Source organism: Medicago truncatula, chromosome 8 (genome assembly GCF_003473485.1).
Source record: "Medicago truncatula cultivar Jemalong A17 chromosome 8, MtrunA17r5.0-ANR, whole genome shotgun sequence".
NCBI classification, from domain to species: domain Eukaryota; kingdom Viridiplantae; phylum Streptophyta; class Magnoliopsida; order Fabales; family Fabaceae; genus Medicago; species Medicago truncatula.
The window spans coordinates 24,313,328-24,335,332 of NC_053049.1; the positions used below are offsets into that span (position 1 = coordinate 24,313,328).

The 22,005-nt window shown below is 34.9% G+C and overlaps 1 protein-coding gene across 1 annotated transcript; it reads left to right on the forward strand.

The window, feature by feature from the left end:
• Positions 1–762: 762 nt before the first annotated feature.
• Positions 763–20,150, forward strand: LOC11410998 (uncharacterized). The gene is made up of 17 exons (XM_003628504.4): positions 763–1,019; positions 1,098–1,161; positions 1,328–1,436; positions 1,523–1,585; positions 4,741–4,844; positions 7,195–7,261; positions 7,382–7,453; positions 7,728–7,889; positions 8,585–8,658; positions 8,750–8,847; positions 10,714–10,821; positions 13,580–13,686; positions 16,763–16,900; positions 18,645–18,692; positions 19,455–19,569; positions 19,689–19,789; positions 19,907–20,150. Exons 1-17 carry the CDS (start codon positions 959–961, stop codon positions 19,994–19,996), a joined length of 1,581 nt encoding a protein of 526 aa, XP_003628552.1. The 5' UTR covers positions 763–958; the 3' UTR covers positions 19,997–20,150.
• Positions 20,151–22,005: the final 1,855 nt, after the last annotated feature.

Here is a 22,005-nt window from a genome sequence, read left to right on the forward strand (position 1 = left end):
TATTCCATTTTTACCCTTGGTTAAAATATATTCTTCTATTAAAAAAATTTCTTTCTAATATGTTGAATATTTAAAATATATTCATCTAAATTGTACTTATAAAATATATCAATGTTTTACTGTATTATATATTAAAATGGATTTCATAATATGAATATATTTTAGAAATGAAACGTTTTTATTTATTTTTGAATAAAAGAACGAAAGTTATTTCTGATAAAATTTGATACCTTTTCAAAATAAGTAGAACTAAAAAATAAAGATTTCTCTAAATTGAACAATTTTTTTTTTGTATGATAATGGAAGCCATATATTCTAATTAACGTCAGTGTTCAATTTTGTTTTTTGTTGAAAATTGCAAGTGTTCCTAGTGTTCAATTTTGATAATGGAAGCTATATATTCTAATTAACGTGTGTTCAATTACGTTGAAGAATTGAAGAAAAAAACAGAATTGTAAGGTTGGGAGAAGAAGAAATGTAATGAAGATGAGGTTGTATTTGTAATTTAGTCATTGGACAAATAAAATAATAAGTGGTTCCATTTCATTCAAATTGGAGGGGAACCAAAATGTGAGTAAGTAATGAAATATGATGAAATAGATACAATTGAGTTCCATTCCATCCTTTTAACGACAATCCAAACAATGGAACATTAATTTATTCCATCTCATACCACAAATCCAAATATAGCCTAAATTCTTATGTTGTAGTTTTCTTAGTAAACATGATTAGAGTTTGTTTTGTTACATTTTAGAATGGATGAAGTAATTTCCAACGTATAATTTGTACGAATTTTTAATTTGAGGTTTTATAACAGGTGTTGCCTGTTGGGCGTGAAAAGCATTACACGTAGAACATTTATTGCCACGTCACGCCGCTTTCTCCCTCTTTCTTCTTCTTCTTGATTCAGGAGTCAGTGTTGCTGTTGTTTGTTTACACAGCTCGCTCGGTCGCAGAAATGGACGAACAATCCTCCCAGCAACTCCTTCAAGCAGCTACCGATTTCGCCAACTACCCTGGTTAGTTACTCTCTCTCTCTCTCTCCCTGCGTTACAGTATAATAATCCTCACTCACTTTCATTGATTTCATTTTTCAGGTTCTCACAGTGATGATTCCGCTACAGATTTTCTCAATCGCTTCCCTCTTCCACTCATTATCAAGTTATTTCAATCCTCCTTCTTTTTCTCTATTTCTTTAATTCAATCCATTCTCACCGCACTACTTCAATTTCATCATGCATCATTTATGCTTTTATTGTTATTAGGGTTTTGTTCAATGCTGTTGTTGATTTACGACAAATAAATTTATGCTTGATTAATTTTGCAGTGCATTACAGACTCAATTTGATGTACCTGGCCTAGAAACTACACTAGTTGTGTGCCTTGAAAGGTTATTCAAAACAAAATTCGGTGCTTCTCTCATTCCACAGTACATGGTTAGTCATCATTTACCCACCCTTTTTGTTGTAATAAGTTATAGTTATGCTTATTGTTTTTGATATTGTGTTTTTGGTTGGTTCAGCAATTTGTTCAAGTTGGTCTGCAGTCTGATTCTCAAGCAGTCAGATCCTTAGCTTGCAAAACAGTACGTCAATATATACCAAATTTATTTATTTATTTATTTTTTTGAAAACTCGGTATCCGATCCAAGGATCGACTAATTCGAGGGGACCAATCCCACCGCCCACTTGCGGGGGTCCCGTTTAAAGCCAGAGCAAGCTCTGTATGGACTTAGCCCATCGAAATTGGCACCAGAAGGAATCGAAACTGAGACCTTTGGAGGAGCAAACTCTAAGATCCCAAGCCAACCACTAGGCCAACCCCAAATGGGTTATATACCAAATTTATTTAAATCCTTTTCTAGTATGTACAATGGGCGCAAAAGGTCTTGCTAACAAGTGCCGTGACGGCTGGCACTTGTTAAGGATTCAAACATGGAAATAAGTTTTTTTTGTAGAAAAACTTACTTTTTAAACTTTCAATGTTATGAGTACACCCTTCCCAAGATAAAACTTCCTTTTTAAACTTCTTATCAAGTGCCGTTAAGGCACTTGTTAGCATTTCCCTTTTTTAATAGTAGAATCTATTTTGCTTTCTCTTTAATTAGAACTTTGCCTTTATTTTACTTAAATGTGGTTTGACAATAGTGGCCAATAGCAGCCGTGCGGTGTGGTATGGTGCCGGAATGCTACGCAACAAGCTATAGCGTTGCGGTGTGAGATAGCGGCGCTATAGTGGCCAATAGCTTCGTAGTGGTTTTGCGGGCTGGGTTGCGGTTTAGAACCACTATTACATTTTAAGAGAAAATACAAAATTGTCCTTGGTTTTTTAAAAAAAACAAGGGTATTAAGACACGCCGTTTCTCTCCCAGACCCCAAAACACGCCGTCCGTTCATCTCTGCACACCTTAATTCCGCCATCGCATCGTAAAACACCACCGTTCATCTCTGCTCGCTGTAACGCCGCCGTCGCACAGTAAAACACCACCATTTCTCGCCAGTGATGAGGAGGACGATCCGGAATATTTTGGTGAAGAGGAGCTTTATGATGATGTTGATGATGATCATCGTTGATTTCCAATGTTATGTTATGTTGGAATTATCGGTTATTTTCTTTAGGATTTAGTGTTTTGAATTTTGATTAAGAATTTTGAATTTTGATATTATGTTGGAGACTTGAAAGCTTTCATAAGATTTTGGTGGTTTGTAACTTTGAATGATTTATGAATGATTATGGGTAAAAGCTTTCATATGATTTGAGTGTTTTGTACGATTTATGAATGTGTCATGAGATTTGAATGTTATATTTTATATTAGATATATGTTTGTTTATAATTTATAGAATTATTTAGATAATTTGTCCAAAAAGTTATGAAATAGCGATCATAGCGCTATGCGCTATCCCGCTATAGAAGTTTTTGGGTTGACCGCTACGCGCCGCTATCCGCTATTAACTACTATGGGTTTGACACTTCACATTTTGCTCTTTTGATATTTTTATATATGCATGCATGTACGTGTGGGTTTCTGCCCAATACTAGTTGCATCTTTAGGATTTTCCTTACCATCATCCAGTGTTATCTATGGTGGATGGCGGTCTGTGGCGGAGACCTAAAATTCCGAAATTTTGGCCACCTTAAAAGCTCTGTTGTGGAGGAATATGGTGGGTTTTTAGTCGTCATTCACCTTACCAGCGACCTCAAAATTCGCCACCAATAGGCACCATGGCGACGCGATAACCACAATCCAATAACACTGCCGTCGTCATAACACGGGTCAAGTTCCAGCCGAAGAGTAACCATGGTGTTGTAATAGGTCGTGACATTTTAGGCTCGTTTTGACTGCAAGAATCAAGTTTTGTGATTAAAATACTATGAGAGGAGTTCTCCAAGTCAGAATAGAAATTATAGACTGCTTCCTTACATCCTTAGCTGATGGCAAAAATAAATACGGCTTCCCAAATGCGAGTTCAATTGAATTGATCAGCCACACTATGATGAGATAGTTTTTTAACTTTTATTTTTGAACTGACTGATCACCTTATCGGTCTTTCCTAGTCGAGTAGTGTCTCCAGTCAAGCAGTGGAGTTTGCCTTTGCCACGAGGGCTATGAGAGATGAAGCTCTGATACCATATGATTTTTGTGAGAGTGGAGGAATATTAATAGGAGGGATATGTAGGTAGGGGAAGGAGTGATCTGAACCACCCTAATTACAATTTTAATATAAAGATAAGGTTGGGGGCAAATAAAGTAGAAACAGATCGTATCAGAATAACCTGATCTCCTAATTGAATTAAAGGAAAACAACAGATTGGAATAATCCGATCTTGATCTTAATTCTTAACTACATAACCATATTTCAAAATTTAAAATGAAATATCATACAACTGTACAAGTATTTAGGACCGTTAATGGTTTGGTTCTGGAGGAAAACTGAACCAAACCATGTCGACAGTTCAGGAAACTAAATCAAACCGCTAATATTTTGAGATGAACTGAACCAAACTGGTGCTATAGTTCGGTGAACCGGTTCTCTATTTTCAAACCAAACCGAACTGATATCAATTTATCCCGAACTGTTTCTTTTGGTGAACAGTTCATTACCAAATTAAAATCTGACTCTTAAAAGCCATTCTGAAAAAGCTACTAATAAAAATACGGTCCTTTCTAATGTCATGATCGAATCTTTTAGCTCGAATGATCAACCAACAGATATCTTTACAAAACCTTTAAGGGTTCTCATGTTTAATATATTTGTCCCATGCTTGGAGAATTCAACTTATATGCTCTATGTTGAGGGGAAGTGTTGAAAATAGAAAGGAAAATGTTGGATTAACAACATTTAATGCTTATGTTCATATACTGTTAGATTGATGTATAGTGTCTAGGTTCATTCATATGCTTAAAAAGTTGCGCTCCTATTTATTCTTCTTGAAAGCATATGATGCAGTCTGTTCACAAGTGCACACTTGTATCTTTTTTTCCAAAAAGCATATCAGGTAGTCAACTCAGAAGTGTAGACACACAGATATCCAATCTGATGAGTGCTAATTTACTCGAGGATTTTATATTTTTAAGTCTAAATCTTCAAAATCTCTCTTCTCAACTTTCTTATTGAAGAGTGTTAGCTTTGGAACAGTGGTTAGTCCAAGACAAATGCTCTTCAAATGGAATTGAGACGGTTTGACAATTATCTACGACTTTCTGCTTCGGCAAATAAATATTTAACTGATTTTTGCAGGTCACCTCCCTTCTGGAGAATCTTGACAATTCTTACACAGTTGCTGCTCATCTTATTAAAGAATTCAACATATATCCTCTTTTGCTTGATTGCCTTATCAATGGGTAAGTAGATAAAAAATTATATGTGACTCATATCATTGTTGCTTTGCCCTAGTGTTTTGTTTCAGCAACACATGATCTTTTATTTTGCTACTTATTGTATCACCTGTAAATAGCTAGGGGATTAGGTTAGCTTGAATGATTTAGTGCCAATTAGATAAGCTGAATTAGTTAAGAATTCATTTGTAGATCATCTTGACATCAAGTGTGTATTGGGAACACTAGTGTAAGATAGTTCAATATAAAAAGATATGGTCAGTACCAGGTGGTTTAGGTGAATTATATTGCAAGATTTCACTATATTAATGCTGGAATTCAGGCCTGTATCAAGGTAATTTCAGGTCTTGGGTTCTGAAACAACAAATAAGAAAGAAAATGCAGAAACAAGAGTGTGAAAATGTAAGAAATTATCTTATGATATCTTTGATTTTATGTTAAGAGTATATTAGTTTATCTCCTAGGATTAGTTTCTAATCTTAGAGTGTCTTAGATATGTGCGCGCACACACTCACACACCATTAGAGTCAGCAATGCTTGCCGCACGTGACATTCACTCCCAGCTATTTCCACCATAGCCTCTACCATTCTGTTTGTCGCTTGCTGCTTCAGTTTTGCCTATGTTACGCTTCTGGGTCCACCGTCTTTGCAACACCTTCTTTGAGACTGATGTCTTGCTGTTTGACTATGCTCGTTTCTGCACCTGCGATGTGTTAGGATATAGAATAGGAGAGAGGTCTATCCTCCAAGGGTTTCCCTTTCACAATAGAGTCCCTACTCTATTCACAATGATTACAATACGTAACAGTTTATGCATCTGGGTTCTGGACAAGTTTTCTTATTTTGGCTTTAGTTTATGTTTTGGTCTCCCTCACTTGTTTTGGTTGTAGTTTTGTGCGTATTTCATATTTTTTATTGTTTGCTATTCCACCATTGTTTGAGGTTGGTTGCATCTCTTTCTCTGCTGGTTCTGTTTAACAGTTTTTCAGACATCATTTTCCCTCTGTTAGATTTCTAGGAATCTCATGGATTCTATGAGAGAGTTGAGAGAGATTTCAATTGAATCCTTTTTGATTCTTATGTATTTTTCACAACTGAATTGATTACAATGGTTAGGATCTATTTATGGTTCCGTGTTACAGTTTCTGAGCTAACTAACTTGCAGTTAGTTTCTGAAATCTAGGATTAGTAGTTACAAAGGGAAAACATAGCGTAGAGATGGTGTACAGTAGATAGAGCGAGTCTTAAGCATAATGTGAGATACTTCAACTATCCAAAGGTTAGTTAAAGCTATCCTCGAATACTCTTTCTTAGAAATCGTGGTTGGGCCTAACACAACCTCAAAACCACACAACCGGCTTGTGGGGTGAGGATTGCCCCCACTTATAAACACATTGTCATGCCATCTCATATCATATCCGATGTGGTACTCTTAACACACCCCCTCACGACCAGCACTATTGGGCTTGGTTCGTAGACATAAATGGTGGGTGGTCCGATAGCGGAAACCTGATAGCAGGTGGCCCAATGGATCTTGAAGAGGCTCTGATACCATCTTAGAAATCGTGGTTGGGCCTAACACAACCTCACAAAACGGGCTTGTGAGGTTAGGATTGCCCCCACTTATAAACACATTGTCAAGCCATCTCATATCCAATGTGGTACTCTTAACACTCTTCAACTTGTGTAACGACTAATCAGACAATGTCATAGGCTGCTGCCGCTCTTATTCAGCTCACTTTAGTGTTCTCCACTACCATATGCCCTCATTTGCTATTGCAGCACTGTTTTGTATTTGGGTCTTTTTTCTGAGTGTGTTTCAGGCCTTTCTTGCTACTGTTGGTTCGTTTTTTGTGCTGGGGAATATGTTCTGCACATCTTTTGTGCAGTGTTTCTTCGTATCTGAGTTTCTTTGCTTCTGTTTGAGATTTCTTCACTGCATGTAGTTCAGCCTTGCTTCTCCCTTTAGGTTAAGTTTTGAGATTTCATCGAACCTGCTCTGATGCCAACTTAAGAGTTATTGATAAAAATTTCTGAATTCTTGAGTAATTTGCACTGAGCTGATCTTCTATTTATACACTCCTAGCAATAACCACAATATTTACAAGGAGATTAATAACACTGCTACTTCCTCAATGCATAAATGATATTCCCTAGATACATGGCTAACTACATACAATAAACTGAAATAATTGCTACTACTCGCGCGATACTTACATTAATTCCAACCGTATGTATGTAATTAGTAATGAAACAGATACACAAACACATGTATGTCTGTATATATTCTAAGATGTTTTTGGCAGTTCACTGGTACAATATATCCTTCGATTCTCATATCTTCTCACATATGCAGAAACGAAGAGGTGGCAGCTGGGGCAATCGATGCAATAAAAAAGTTGGCTAGTTTTTCTGAAGGCCTGGTAAGAAGTATTTTGTTGTCAAGTCACCTAGGCTTGTATACTTTTACTTGAATTGAAGACAGGTGATCAATTAACACCATATTCTTCATGATTGCTGTTTGACATGCAATACTATTGTAGGACATAATCTTTCCATCTACCAAAGGAGGTGATACAGACCTTGGGATTATAGCATCACAATGTTCATCACTGGTATGGCTACTGATATGTTGATGCACGATTATGCAATCATTAATGTATATTTTAACATAAAGACTATGTTGAGGGTTTTAACTTGATTTCATGGGGAGGCTCTGGAAAATAAGCTGAGCTCTTCTTTTCTTATAAAGCTGTTGTGATTTATCTTTTTTATAGTTAGAGAATATTTTAATTTTCTTATGTCATGCATTTTATTTTGGTGTGTTTCACCTCTTGAGTGAACATGCCTTAATGTACTACTATTTAACCTTTTACCTTCCTGATTTAGGGTCGAGTTCGTGTATTGGCTTTGGTGGTGAAGCTTTTCTCTGTATCTACGTCAGCAGCATCTGCCATATGCAGTTTAAACCTACTTAAACTGTTGGAAGCAGAAATCAGAAGTACAGATGATACCCTTGTAACTTTAAGTGTTTTCGAGCTGCTCTATGAGGTTACCATTCTCTCTCTCTCTCTCTCTATTTTTGTCTGTTGTCGTGTCTGTATATGATACGATTAGATATGATCTTTAATTTAGTTAGTTTGTGATTGCAATTATTGCAATGCAATTAGGATTTTGATTTTGTACTTTACTTTTTGATTTGTTTCCTTATTTTTTTAACTAGGGTAGCCTGACTAGGATCTATATATTTGTGGTTCTTGCAAGACAATGAACATGAATGAGTCAAATCTGTCTCTTATATGTTTTCATGTTGATATTAAAGCTTCTGATCCAAGTGGGTTCTGCATCCGCGTTTAAACTCTAGTCACTATCACTGCATGGCTTGTAGGCACCTTTACCAAGCCCTCAGAAGTGCAAACCACTAAGGTAGCATTTGTTAGACCGTTGTCCGCCACTGCCCGTCAATCTTCTCCATGGCCGATCTGACTGGTGACCCTACCAGCAGAATTCATCTTTTCCTGATTGGTCTATTCCCAAAGTTCGGCCATGCACCGATCACTTAGATTAGTCAGCTTCCCTCTTTTACTTGCCTATTATGAACTTCTACATTGACTTTAAGTGTCTATCACACACTTATAGACCGGACAGAATTTATGAATTATTAGCAATTATCAATTGTTTTGCACTTGCCCAATTTATATTGTATGCATATATACGCATTCTAACTTCTACTGAAATGGATGCAGCTAGCAGAGGTTGAGCATGGTACAGAATTTTTGTCAAAGACGAGCCTCTTTCAACTGCTTTCATCGATAATTAGGTACTTATTATGTGGTCGAGAATATCTTTTCCCTTAGCGGGTTTTGTGAGAATTGATTTTATAATTTTATCACATGTTTTCATGAGGTTAGCGACGATTCCAAGGATTCAATTTTAAGATCAAGAGCAATGATGATAAGTGGAAGGCTACTATCCAAGGAAAATACATACTCTTTCATAGATGAACCATGTAAGACTTGCACTTTTATCCATTCGGTTCTTTTATCCACCAATATTTGTTGGAAGATACAAAAATTTGATTTTATTATTTTCCAACTAAAACTCATGTACTTTGGTGGTGCATATGATGCACATTGAGATATGGTATAAGGAAACTGAGTATTTGTCTTTTTGTTGGAAATTCCGCCTTAATTGCGGTCCGCCCCCTGTCGCGTCAATTGCAACCTTTGGTTAGCCTTCATTGCAGCCTCCAACACCTTCATTGTGTTGGCTTTGAGGGGGTGGATTTAGTCCCACATCGGATAGATAGCACTCTTGAGAAGAGTTTATAAAGAGGAGGCACTCCTCACCTTACAAGCTGGTTTTGTAATGATGAGTTAGGCCCCAAATTTCAACACTTTTAAAGTAGTTGTCCTTTACACTAAAAAGTTGTCTCGTGATTTGATGAGTAACAAAATGTTAGTTTGGTCTTGTACGACACCTTTATTTATATCTTGTGACCATTTTAGTAATTAGCAATAAAATGGACTGCAACTATTTATTTTGTTGGGTTTCTTACTTTTTAGCATATCAAACATATTCTTACCTCTTTGTTTGTATGTCCATTTTAATTGGAACTATGGGGAAAATACATCCTAACTAATGTTTTGAAAACCAGACAGAGGTCGAACTAACGTGACCTCTGGGCCATTGTTCAACTGCGCTTGAGCCGGATAATAAATACGCTAACTAATTGATATTAAGGAGCAACTAGGTACAAATACGACAACATTTAGAGTATTACCAACTAGAAATGATCAGAAAACAATAGAAATGAGAGGATTATCAACTATATGATAAGAACCACCAAAATCTAAAACAAAGATTCCAGATATAAGATAGAAAGGGTCCAGTACAACCCAATCGGTCTAGCGACCACTGGCAGCATAACAAACTGATGGCTGGGCTGGAGCCAGAACTAGGTTTTGCTCTTACATGGCTGCTGAACCAGAAAAATTGAAAAAGGTGCTATAGTACTTAAGATTGAATAACGTATTTCATGTAGAATATAATATATAAACATAAGGCTATCCTAGTCAGTCCCTAAAGATTAAGGAAGAAAATCAACTAAAAAGGGTAAAAGCTGATTGTTATATTTTCTCTACAAAGAGTATATTTGTAACAAGCTTAAGGCTTAATAAGCTTTGGTTTAAGGGGAATTGTTAGAATATAAGAAAATGTCTTAGAATATCTGAAGATTATGTTTGAGTACCGCAGACTAACCCCTAGTAGAAAACTATCAAATTAGTGTTATAAATAGGGGTTAGTGTTTGTTTTGTATCAAGTTACTATCAAGTTGATAATATCATATTACACCATAATTTAAATTTCTTTTTTTCTCTATCCAAATCCATAATTTTGCCATTGTATCAGACCCTGGGGTTCGGTCCAGGGACTTGTACGCACCCTTCTGGTCCTATCTTTAGTCTTGGGCTTGCTGCTGCACATTTCTTTCTGGTCATGTTCCTCGAAATAGGAGACCACTCTCCTAGAATTCAACAAGGATAATACCTTAGTTGATATTGATATTGTTTTCAATATGTCAACATTTACAACTCATTATTAGCCTTTACTGTCAGCTGTCCTTGTAATTCACATGTTATTTTGCAAAATTTAGAAAGAAATAACAACTGCTGGTATTACGCAGCTTTGATCAAGTTCTCGTTGTCAATACGGTCTTCTCCTTGCAGGGGTTGTTCCTGTTTTTTTTTTTGTAAAATCTCCATCAGCTTCCCATATTATGTTGCATAGTCAATTAATTATTGTTCAATAATTATTATTAAAGGGCTTGAAATTGTTCGCTGATATATATGCATTGTTGCGATGTTGATTTCAGGTGCTAAAAGTGTTATTTCATCCATTGATGGTAGACTTCAGTCCTTGGACCCTTCAAATAAAGATGAATTTGAAACTGCACTTGAATCGTTGGGTCAAATAGGATTAAGTAAGTATGTTGTATTATGATTACGAGGATTGTGACAAGATCCGTTGCATCTCTTTATTGGAAAATTGATTTTTTTTATTTATCATTTTGCACTGGTGAAACATGAGAGAAAAATTCAAGGAGAGAATTTAAGTAATTCTGAATTTTTAGTTAACTCACTCAAACAAATATGATACGGAGGTATCAGTATGACTACTGAAAACAATAGATAAAAACAGAAACAGTGACAGCTTCTACAAATACAGAAAATAATAGATAAAAACAGAAACAACGACAGCTTCTACAAATTGATAACTATCAGTTAAGATCTAGCAAAGCATAATTGTCACATGGAAAACAAAAGGCTTTAGAAGTGGCAGTTTGAGTTAGACTAAAATAGTATTGTTAGACTTAGCCTAGAGGATGCTTCCAGGTCAAGAATACAAGAACCGTCTCACTAAAAAGGTTGAAGATGTGGATTCGGTTGAAAAATCTACATGGAAAAAGATTGATGCTCAGTTGTTCTGCAGTATCTTCAAGTCCACAGTTCATCCTGACATCAAACTGATATTTTGTCCTCACCTCACGCGTGAGTCAGGCTAAGAAATTCACCGATTGCTGAATATCATCAATTTAAAGAAGATAGATGACTCTATTTTGACATATATTGGTAACACGTATTTCCGTGTACAAAAAAATGAGGGCAACACTGGAACTAGCTGGGAATGGGGAGTCCGACGGGACAAACAGCAGCCTGATTGGGCAAGGAGAATCAGATGGTGGGGTCAGTTGCTGAAAAATTCATCGAAGTGGGTGGTGACGGCAATGGCGGGGCTGTATGTAACTGAAAGAGATGAAACTAGTTGCCAAATTTTTTTTCTCGCCAGATTATAGTGGGTCCATGGTCAAAAAGTTGGGTTGCCACTCGATAGATTCTGGATACCATATTGAAGTAGAGAAAGTAAGAAAATGAGAGGCATATGCTGAAACGATGTGTCTGAATACATCACTGAAGTTTTATTATATAGGGAATTACACGATTAATAGTATTAATTACAAAAGAAATATGCTACTTAATATGCTACGCTAAGAAACTTCTGAAGCACCCTAGCATATATTCACAACTATTCCTATTATTAACGAGTTCGTCTTTCCGCTATAATCTAAAAAATAATAGAAGTTTTGATTGGGAAGGAATAATAAAATTGTAAACAAATGTTCAAGTGAAGAATAAAATTGGAAGAAAAAAAATGTCACAACAAAACTTAATATCTTTTTTATATAAAAATATAGTGGCCGTGTGTCAGTTTCTCTTGATTTGTATTTGGATCTGTGATGCTTAACAGTAGTTTGATCTAAGCTTTGTTTCTCAGAAGATATTCAGATATATATCGAGTTCCTTTCGTAGTATTTTGTAAATCTTTTTGTGAAGCGGGTAATCCTTAGCTAGCTATTGTCCGTGGTTGAAAATAGTTGTGGATTTTCTATTACAATTATCAAGAATTATGTTATCAGATCCTATTGCTCCCATCAAGTATATATTGGTTACACACATCCAATATCCCCATAACCTATGCAGAAAATGGGAAGAAGGGTTCATTCAACATGTTGTCAACAATGTCCCTTCAGCACCAGTTCAACTTCTTGTTTCCATACAAGAAGTTATTTCATCCAATTTTTCTAAAACTACATTGAAATCTAGGAGAGAGTATCTGAATGGTTCGTAATTCTGAATTTTCTGTTAACAAATTCAAACAATCTAATGCAAAGGTATTTTGTTGATGGTAGTTTATTCTATCTATTTATCACCTTTGATTTAGTTTCCTTAGATAGTCTTAGTCGTTTCCCAATTTCTTTATTTTGAGAGATCTTAAATTCTATGTTGATTATTGTTCAACAAATCATGGACCGACTTATTCCAAAGCATAAGCTCATAAGTGAATGTGCATTAATAGTTTTGTGTCTCAACAATGATTCTGACAATAACTGTAATCATTCTAACATATCCTGTACAACAATAGATAACCAAGTAACCAACTGCTATTGCTCTTTTCCAACACATTCAACAGATTTTAGCACTTTCATAACCAATCTGGGACCTCATTGCCCAGCTTGATCTATTTAATATATAGATACCAAACATTCTCTATTTATAAATGAGGTTCCCAAACTTTTCACTGGACAGTCCTTCAGTTGAACGACTGAATAATCTCCTTAATGAGATGGTCAATTTCAATATGATTGGTTTGGTAATGTTGAGGAAAAGTGTGCAGAATACTGATAAAAGACTTGCAGCGCATTTGTCTATGATTCAAAATGAAGCTATTTAAGATTGAATTTTTTTTTTTTTTTGAGACTTTTATTTAAAGCAGAAAGTATTATTGGGTTGGTTGAAAAGTGAAATAACACTCCTTTTAAATGAAGTTAATCACAACTTTGTTCCAAGTAGTTTCTCAAAATGATAGAAACCTGAATTTTCTTCTAGATTCTGACTATTTTCAAATGATCCAATATATACACTAAATCTTCGTAAAAGCGATTTAAAAAAATTAAAAGTGGTATGTTCAAACCACTAGATCATGGGTTTATATTGTTTTATTGAGAGTGTCTTCTTAAAATATTACAATTATTTTTTCAAGTTTTTGGGATTGTAGCTATCAAAGGAGTTACAATGTTACTTTTCTAATAAACTCATGATTTCCATTGTTTTCGATGTTTTACGAGATCCTCGTCTTTTATATCTACTATAAATTTTAGCTTTTTGTTTTTGTGAACATAGCTATCAGAGGAGCTAAATTACTACTCTCAGGCACATCACCTGCTGCTAGACATGCTATTGATGCTGCTTTTGATCGACAAGGACCAGAAAGGCATGGTAGACAACTGGTTAGTGAACTGGATATCTTTTTTGAAATTTTTTGAGGCTGCATAAATTACTGCAATTTGATGCTCCAGTTGTCACATTTTTGCTGTTATTCAAAAACTTGTTCATATGATTTTGATGAGCATATTTGCATTGAGGTTTAAACTGTATATTATATGTATCGATATCACATGCTGCAAGCAATTTCGGTAGTAATGTTATGGCAAACCCTAAAATGTTGTTCACAGTTGATTGGAATGTGTTATGCCCCCTATAGAAGATGAGAGTGATGACTCCCAATAAGGAAAGCAAATGAATCTGTGTTCATTGTCAAATGAATTTAGCTGCTTTCATACAAATGATGACATCAGCTTTATATAGCTGAGCCTCATCTTACACTAACATAAGCTTAACCTAGCTCTGGGTTGGGTAGAAATGCCATCACAAGCTACAGCTGTTGTTAACTTGCTGTTAGCCGTTCTTTATATCAAGCTAGTCTGAGTATTTAGCTAGTGTCTGTTTTTTTTTGCATAATACGGTGGATATGATAGCATGATATTGGATAGGAAAATAGTAGGATAGGATAAGGACATTATAGGTTTTTATCTTATGTTGGGCCCGATCCACACAGGTACAACTTCTAGAAGCTGTGAGAATACAAACAGTTATAACAATTAGGCAGAATTGCAGTTATTAAAGAGAGCGTAAGATAGAGGGTTAGTCTTTAAGGGCAGAATTTCAGTTATAGAGGAGAGGAAAGCCCTAGAGGGGGAGGCATTCAGAAAGTTTGCTAAGAGTTGTTTAGGAGAGAAGTTCTCTCTTGTATAGGAGCTTAGCTCTGGTAGGAGTTCTCTGAACTCTGGTTTATCCTTTCAGTTTTCTGTTTTCATAATTATAAGAGCCTTGAGCTCACCATTTTCCTGTTAAATAAATACAGTGTTACCTTCAAATTTCTGGGTTCTATCATATACCAAATAATAACATGATATAGGATAAAAATGAAAAATTTGACAACTATATATAATATTTTAAAGTTAATCTTAGAACTTGAATTAGTTCTAACTCAACATCACAAAACCGGCTGGTAAGTGAGAGATACCTCCCATCAACCTGTTAGGACTCATTCTTACGAGGCTTGAAGAAACAGCACCTACATTCAATGTCACCGACCCTCTGTTTTGGGAGTGTGAAATGCAGATTCATACCTTTTGTAACTCATTGTAATCAACTCCACCAGATCGAACCATGGTGAACACAGTTGGTGGCAGAAAAGGAAGAAGACAAATCTGACTATGACACATATTTAGACAAAGAATGCTTAGTGCAAGATCTAATAGCTTTTCGAAGAGCTATAGGAACATCTATTTGAGAAAACTCATGATGACACTTAGGGAGAGAAGATGAGGACTCACCTAAGTTAGGGTGATCAGTTGGATTATCTCTTGGTTCATATTCTTGATAGTGCGGGAAATTCAATTCCTCGTTTACGTTCTTATAGTTCGTTTCACATTGACCTTTCCTTTTCAAAGACAATCACTATCAAAAATGAATTTGACAGCCCGTCGAACTTCAGATTTTTCCTTTGATAAATAAACCCAACAAGTTCGAGTATGGTTCTGAATAAAGTTACAAACTATCTTTTTGAAAAAGTGATTATTTTATTCAGACTCCAAACTTCAATATGAATAACCACAAATGGCTTTGATTGTTTATACGGCTGTGTAAGTAAAGAAGAGCGGCGATGTTTTGCAAATTGACAAGTTTCATAATGAAGTAAAGATGGGTTCTCCCTAGAAAATAATTTTGGAATAAGATGTTTCAAATACGGAGAAATTGGATGTCCTGACCGTATGTGCCATAAGATAATGTTATTATTCTTTTTAGAAATAGAAACTGATTCGAAATGGTACATAACCTCTAGAATGAAGTACATTATCAAGGTGGTAGAGTACTCCACTCTCCTTAGAGTACTCCCTTCTCCTTAGAGTACTCTTCCCCAAATTTAATTCCCTAAAATTCATTGATACTGAAGGAAGTTAGCTTGTTGACAATTTCTATCTCTGGTTAACTTGGTAATGGACAAAAGATAACAATGTCTATCTCTGGTTAACTTGGTAATGGACAAAAGATTAAAATAAATTAAAAACATGTAAAACATCTTTTAAAGTTAACAAGGGTGAAAGAACTACTACACTTTTCCTTACAATGGCTGAAAGAAGAGCCATCTACAATCTTAATTTTGTGATTAGGGTAACACAAATTATATGAAGAAAAAAGACTTGACTCCCTGTCATATGACCCGTGGCACCGAAATCTCTATTTCAATTATAAGTGGGATTGACACCACGAATACTTCTGTGATATAGAATAAAGTAGAAGGAGACTGTTTCTTTTGATTATGAGTACTGGGCTACTGGCCTAGAGAGAACAACCTTCATTTCCTCCCTTTTTCTTCAATTTAGGAAGCTTGCCTTGGAGCTTCTGACATGTTTCACAGGTATGTCACAGGGGTTTGCAATACTAGCAAAATGGTCTTTTTCCAATTTCCTTTCCCTCCTCATTGTAGCTCTTGGTAGCAAGAGCAACAGAAGATGACTTACCATCATCGCACTTTTTCGAGCCTCTTCCCTCCTAGTGTTAGAGAAAGTTTCCCTAATCATTGGCAACAAAACCAGCTAACTTTTCCTAATTTGATTAGGGAAGATTTTGTTCATAATAGGCTGTTTACGTCGAACTTCAGATTTCGATCTTCATGATTTTTTTTCATGGGTTTTGGTTTATGACCCAATTATTATATTTTCCTTTTCTCTTTTTCATTTTAGTGAAAATTTGGCGTCTCTACAAATGATTGTTAGAGTCATCAGAGTTAACATAGTTGGGATCTCTAATTCCATCGTGATGCTTCTGTACTCCAATCTAGTTTATCAATATATAAATGTACTCTACATAACACTAACAGTTATTTGATTTTGAGATCCCAAAAGTGTATCTCATTTATGTATTTGTACAGCTCTTTTAAAACAGCAAAATAAATATTCAGATTCAATGTAACTTTATCATCTCTTCTAGCTTACATGATTTCTTCAACCGCAATCACAGGCTGCACTGCATGCTCTAGGAAACATCTCGGGTGAAACCAGATCTGAGAATGACGTCATACTTGATGCTGAAGCAGAAGAAAACCTGCTTCGCTTACTCTATGAAACCGCATCCAGGAGCTCAAAGCTGACACCATCGGTCATTTTCTTACATTCTTTAATTTCAAATGCTATTTGCTGGTTAATATTTTTCTAGTTGTAGTTGTGTATGATTGTAAGTTTCTATTTACGCTAAAGATATTCGGCATACACTAAACTTTTTCTTGTTGTGGCTTTGTCCCATCTTAATCATGACTTGGCCGGTAATTGAAAATTTCTGATCTAAATCAAAAAGACCAGGCTGAGCAGTGTCTTTTTATCAGAATGTGTGAGAAAATTTACCACCCTCCAAAATCATTTCAGAGATATACGTATCTGAAAAAAAAAAACTGTTTTTATTAGAGATATGAGGGGTTTGGCAAAGTCATTTTACTGAGCTCGAACCACTTTTATTTCTTTCATTCCTTTCATCTAAATATAATAATTTAGAACATCTATTGTTGCATATAACAATACAGAAAGTGTGTAAAGATAACTAATAGTCACACTGAAATGTGTTGAAAGTGAATAGCAGAAATACTTTCTTATCTTATTCAACAGGACATGCCCTTCTTTATTAGAGGTATTTTATTAAAGCCTATTCCTTAGATTAAGGAAAGATAGGAACAAAAGAGGAAACAAATAAATAGAACTTTTTTTAAGTTTAGAACTAAAAATCAAAAGGCCGATTTCTCAAACTAGAGATCAGAAATGTCTCCCAACTTTTCTACAGAAAGGGCATCTTGGTCAAAAGCCCTTGAAAAATAATCTTTTTATAGAATCTTACCCAACAAATGACCCTGATTAAATAGCAGTTCTATCACTTCGAGATTTTGTTGATCAGTTACTTGCTATGAAGCCCCGATACCTGACACGATACCGATACGATACGATACCGATACGGCGGTACGGGAAAATTTTCAAAATTCCCGATACGATACGGCCTCGATACGTTATTAAAAAATTAAATTTAAAATTAATAGTATAAGTGCACAATGTATAAACATAACTAAAAATGATGATAAACAAACATTCACATTAATGAAAATGATCAAAACAAGTGACAATTACATATTTTTTCCGCACAAATTAGATAGAATATAGCTAAACATCATTAGTACCATCCAAAGAGAACATCATAAGTACTATAAAAAAAGAACATCTTTGTCTAATGTTAATTACTTAACGGTTAACACTAATTTATATCGAAAACAAACAACATAAGAAACATAACATTAGAGAGAAGAGAAACAGAGTAGAATTCAATCAGTGGTAATGGTTAGAAGAGAGAATAGCTATTGCTATGTGGTGACGAGAAACCCTATTTTTTTAGGTTAGAAAAGACAATATGATTTTGATAGCGCTGCCAGACTTGATAGGTGTCGGAGTATAAGTAAGCTGTGTCGGAGTACAAGTTAGTCGTATCCGACACGTATCGGTCATTTTTTTTCCTTCAAAAAATAAATATTAACTGTCCGATACTTCTCCGATACGCGTATCGGTCATTGTTTTTCAAAAAAATAAATATTAATTGCCCGATACTTTTCCGATAGCCGTATCGGGACGTATCGGTATCCGATACGTGTCGGATACGATACTTCACCATTTTTGGAGTATCGGGGCTTCAGAGGTTACTTGTAGGCTGTAGTTTTTGAGTGCATTTTACCCTGTACTTCATAAAATTTGATGCTATTAGAACCTAAGATCCTCTAGGGTACAATGTTCATTGAGTTGTCTTGCATGAAAGCTTTATGCGCCAGTTTTTGAACACTGGAGGATACTCACCATTATCATGCAAATTGCAGGGTCTATTTCTATCAGTTTTGCAGCAAGATTCAGAAATCCGTATAGCGGTGAGACATTTAAATGATTTTGTATTTCAAGTTTTACGAAGCATGTTTGAATGATTTCATTTCAGTTGTCACCTAAACATAACATAGCTTTAGAAGTCAATCATATTTAGTAATTTCAATTTCGTATGATGGAAATGAAATCAGGTCAATGTAAAACCCAAAACTCAATTATGTAGCATTTAAATATTTCAATCCCAATAATATCATCAAATTAAGGAAGGAGAGCTTTGACGCAAAATGACATTACCAGTAGGTTGTAAGTCGAGCCTTAGAATCTTCCTCTTGCAAATACAAGACTGCCTACAAAAAGTTTTTTACCTATTTTTTCTTGAGCAATGATATTTGTACATCCATTCCATTACGACTTTAGTGACAACGTTGTTTCTCTCTCTTCTTATTGGTCAAAAACAATGGAGAGAGAAAAAGAAAGAGAGAGGATAAAACCATCACGTGAGTATGAGAGAGAAAGATGTACAAAAGTTGTCACAAATTGGTTGTACAAATATCATTTCTCTTTTTTCTTAGACATCATCATAGAGGAAGCTTTATAGAGCTTTACAGCGCTACATAGCACTTTTAGTTACATCAACTTTAGAAGTTAATCTCTGTATACTAGATTTTCTAATATCAGGCCGTTGTAAAAAAAGTTCAGGAATCATTAACAAAGCTCGCAGGGTGGCACACACTGGTCAAACTTTTTTAAGCCTGTCCTTAAATTCACTAAAAAAAGTCTGATGTGATTTTTGTGTAACATATTTTCAGGGTTATAGAATGATAAGTGGATTGGTGTCTCGACCATGGTGCTTGATGGAGATATGCTCAAGACAAGAGATTATAAATATTGTGACCGACCCAAGTACCGAAACTACAAAAATAGGTCTGTGTTTTGATTTGCATTACTGTGAATATGCATCCATTCCACATGTTTACCGTCCGAATATTACTATTTTATTTTCTTTGGTGTGTACTATTTTAACACAAATTGGAGTATTTCAGGAATGGAAGCTAGATATAACTGCTGCGTGCGGATAAACAAATCACTGACGCAGTCAAGTAGAGTCTCTGCTGATCCTGCTTTTGCAGGAATAGCTGCAAAGGTTAGATGCCAAACTTTCCCATTGTGTATTGCTTGTGTATCTTTTATATCCTAAACAAATCAAGAAAACAGTGTAAATGCCAAACTTTCCGGTTGTGTTTGTGTATTTTGTGTGCAGCTGCAAGAAGCCGTAGGATTGGGTCCGTATCTTCATCATCGAAAGCGCGTTGAAGCTCAACCTATTGTGATGACGGCTGATAGATTTTAGTTTGCACAAGCTGATCTTGTAATTTTGCAATTTGCAGTGGTGTGGAACATAAACCTTACTCTTTACCTAATATTTTGTTATGACTTCAGGATTGGTTTTTAACAAGTTAAAAGAGCCTTTACAACATTTGATCTAGACTTGAGCGTTTGGTTTTCTTGTTTGTTTTTTCAAGACTTAATTGGTCTGTTAATTAATTTATGAATTTCATTTTGGTCCCATTAAAACATCCATACTGGTCTCTTAACATTACCTCCATTGATTAATTTGGTCCTATTCTGTTAATTTTAACCCAAATGTCTAAGGACCTTAAACCCTATTTAATTTTAATTTTAATTTAAATCATTTGATTTTTTTAAAAGATGACTGTTATTTTATTTTATGGCGAGCCAACAACAATTGATTTTATTTTCTCTTCATCACCTTCAACCTTCGTCAACATTCATCAATCTTCAAACATTAAAACCCAAAAACCTAGAAAAAAAAAAAAAAACCAAATTAAACATTCAAACTCTTTAATCAAACCTCTAAATCACTACACCACCAACATCTTCATCGGGATATAGAAATCACATACAACATTCTAGATTTAATGATATAGAAATCAATCATCATTTCAATCGGGATATATAAGAAAGATGTTGAATTGGTTTTCATTGAAACTGAATATCAATTGGCAGCTATTTTCATTAAACCTCTTGATAAAAGAGTTCATCATCCGGAATCTTAGCTTATGTTGATTTCCAAAATTGTATCAAAATATATCTTGAATGTTAAGAATTTTATGATTACAAACTAATTTTATCTAAATATATTTTAAATATTGGTTCTAAAGTTTTGGACACATATCATGTAACGTAATATTTTGTAACCAAAAAAAAATGTAAGGTAATATTTAATTATATCATGTATATCTATACTATATATAAAGAAAACAATCTCTTTCAGCTCTTTTGGGTTGACTTTTTTCTTTTCAAAAATATCATCAATTTTCAATACAAATAACACATGTAACAAATGATAGCCTCTAATATGGTCCTCTTTTTTGAAGGAGCACCCATGGTCCTTATAAGTTGACCGACAATAGAAGGTGGATTTGGTCCTTTACAAATTACACTGTACAAATTGCGAAAAAAGTAAGTTGACGCGGCGTTGGTGTTGTGACTAGAAGGTAGAAACAACTATGTTAATTCCACAATAAATATTAAAGAGTACAATTGAATCATTCAATCTGCAACCCAATCTTTGCCAATTCCACAATTTACACTAAGCTCTTTACGATAGTTGAGTTTATAGTACCAAAAACGAACGAATCATTCAATCTGCAACCCAATCTTAGTTTTCACAATGTCAATTTCATCTTTCAGAGGCTGACGAAAAGAGGCAACAACAACAATAGTGAATCATAGTTTGGGGATACAACGCTGACTAAAGTATTTGTTGGAGGTCTTGCAAAGGAGATTCCAAAGACACTCAAATCCAAAGATTGCAACTTGAAAATAATAGTAGAATTTTATGGCTTTAAAGATAATGGTAGTAATTTATTCCTTCATCCTAACTAAGTCATACTCCATACTTGGGGTTGGAACCAAGAACGCCAATTTCAAAAACAAGATGAAAGTTTTTCCCATCGATGTCCTCGTAAAGATTTTAATAGAAGGCAAAAAATGGAAAAGTGCTATGTATGGTGTAAATTGGAAAGCAACGAATTCAACCTACTATTGCGGGTCAATTAATGAGACCATGGATGGACCTTAAAAAAAAAAGGACCATATTAGGGGCTCCCGTAACAAATAGATAAGAATAAATATAAATATTAAAATAAAAGTGTAACAACACAAATGTCTAATTTTTTTCTTTATCATGTAAAAAGTGTAATAAACTAGATGAGTGTATCTATATTTACTTTTTCATTATCACAATTATACCCTTAAACAACAATTTTTTCTATAATAAAGATTTTTTTTTAAGGAATAAAGATTGTTGTTGGTGTCATTTAAAAAATTTGAATA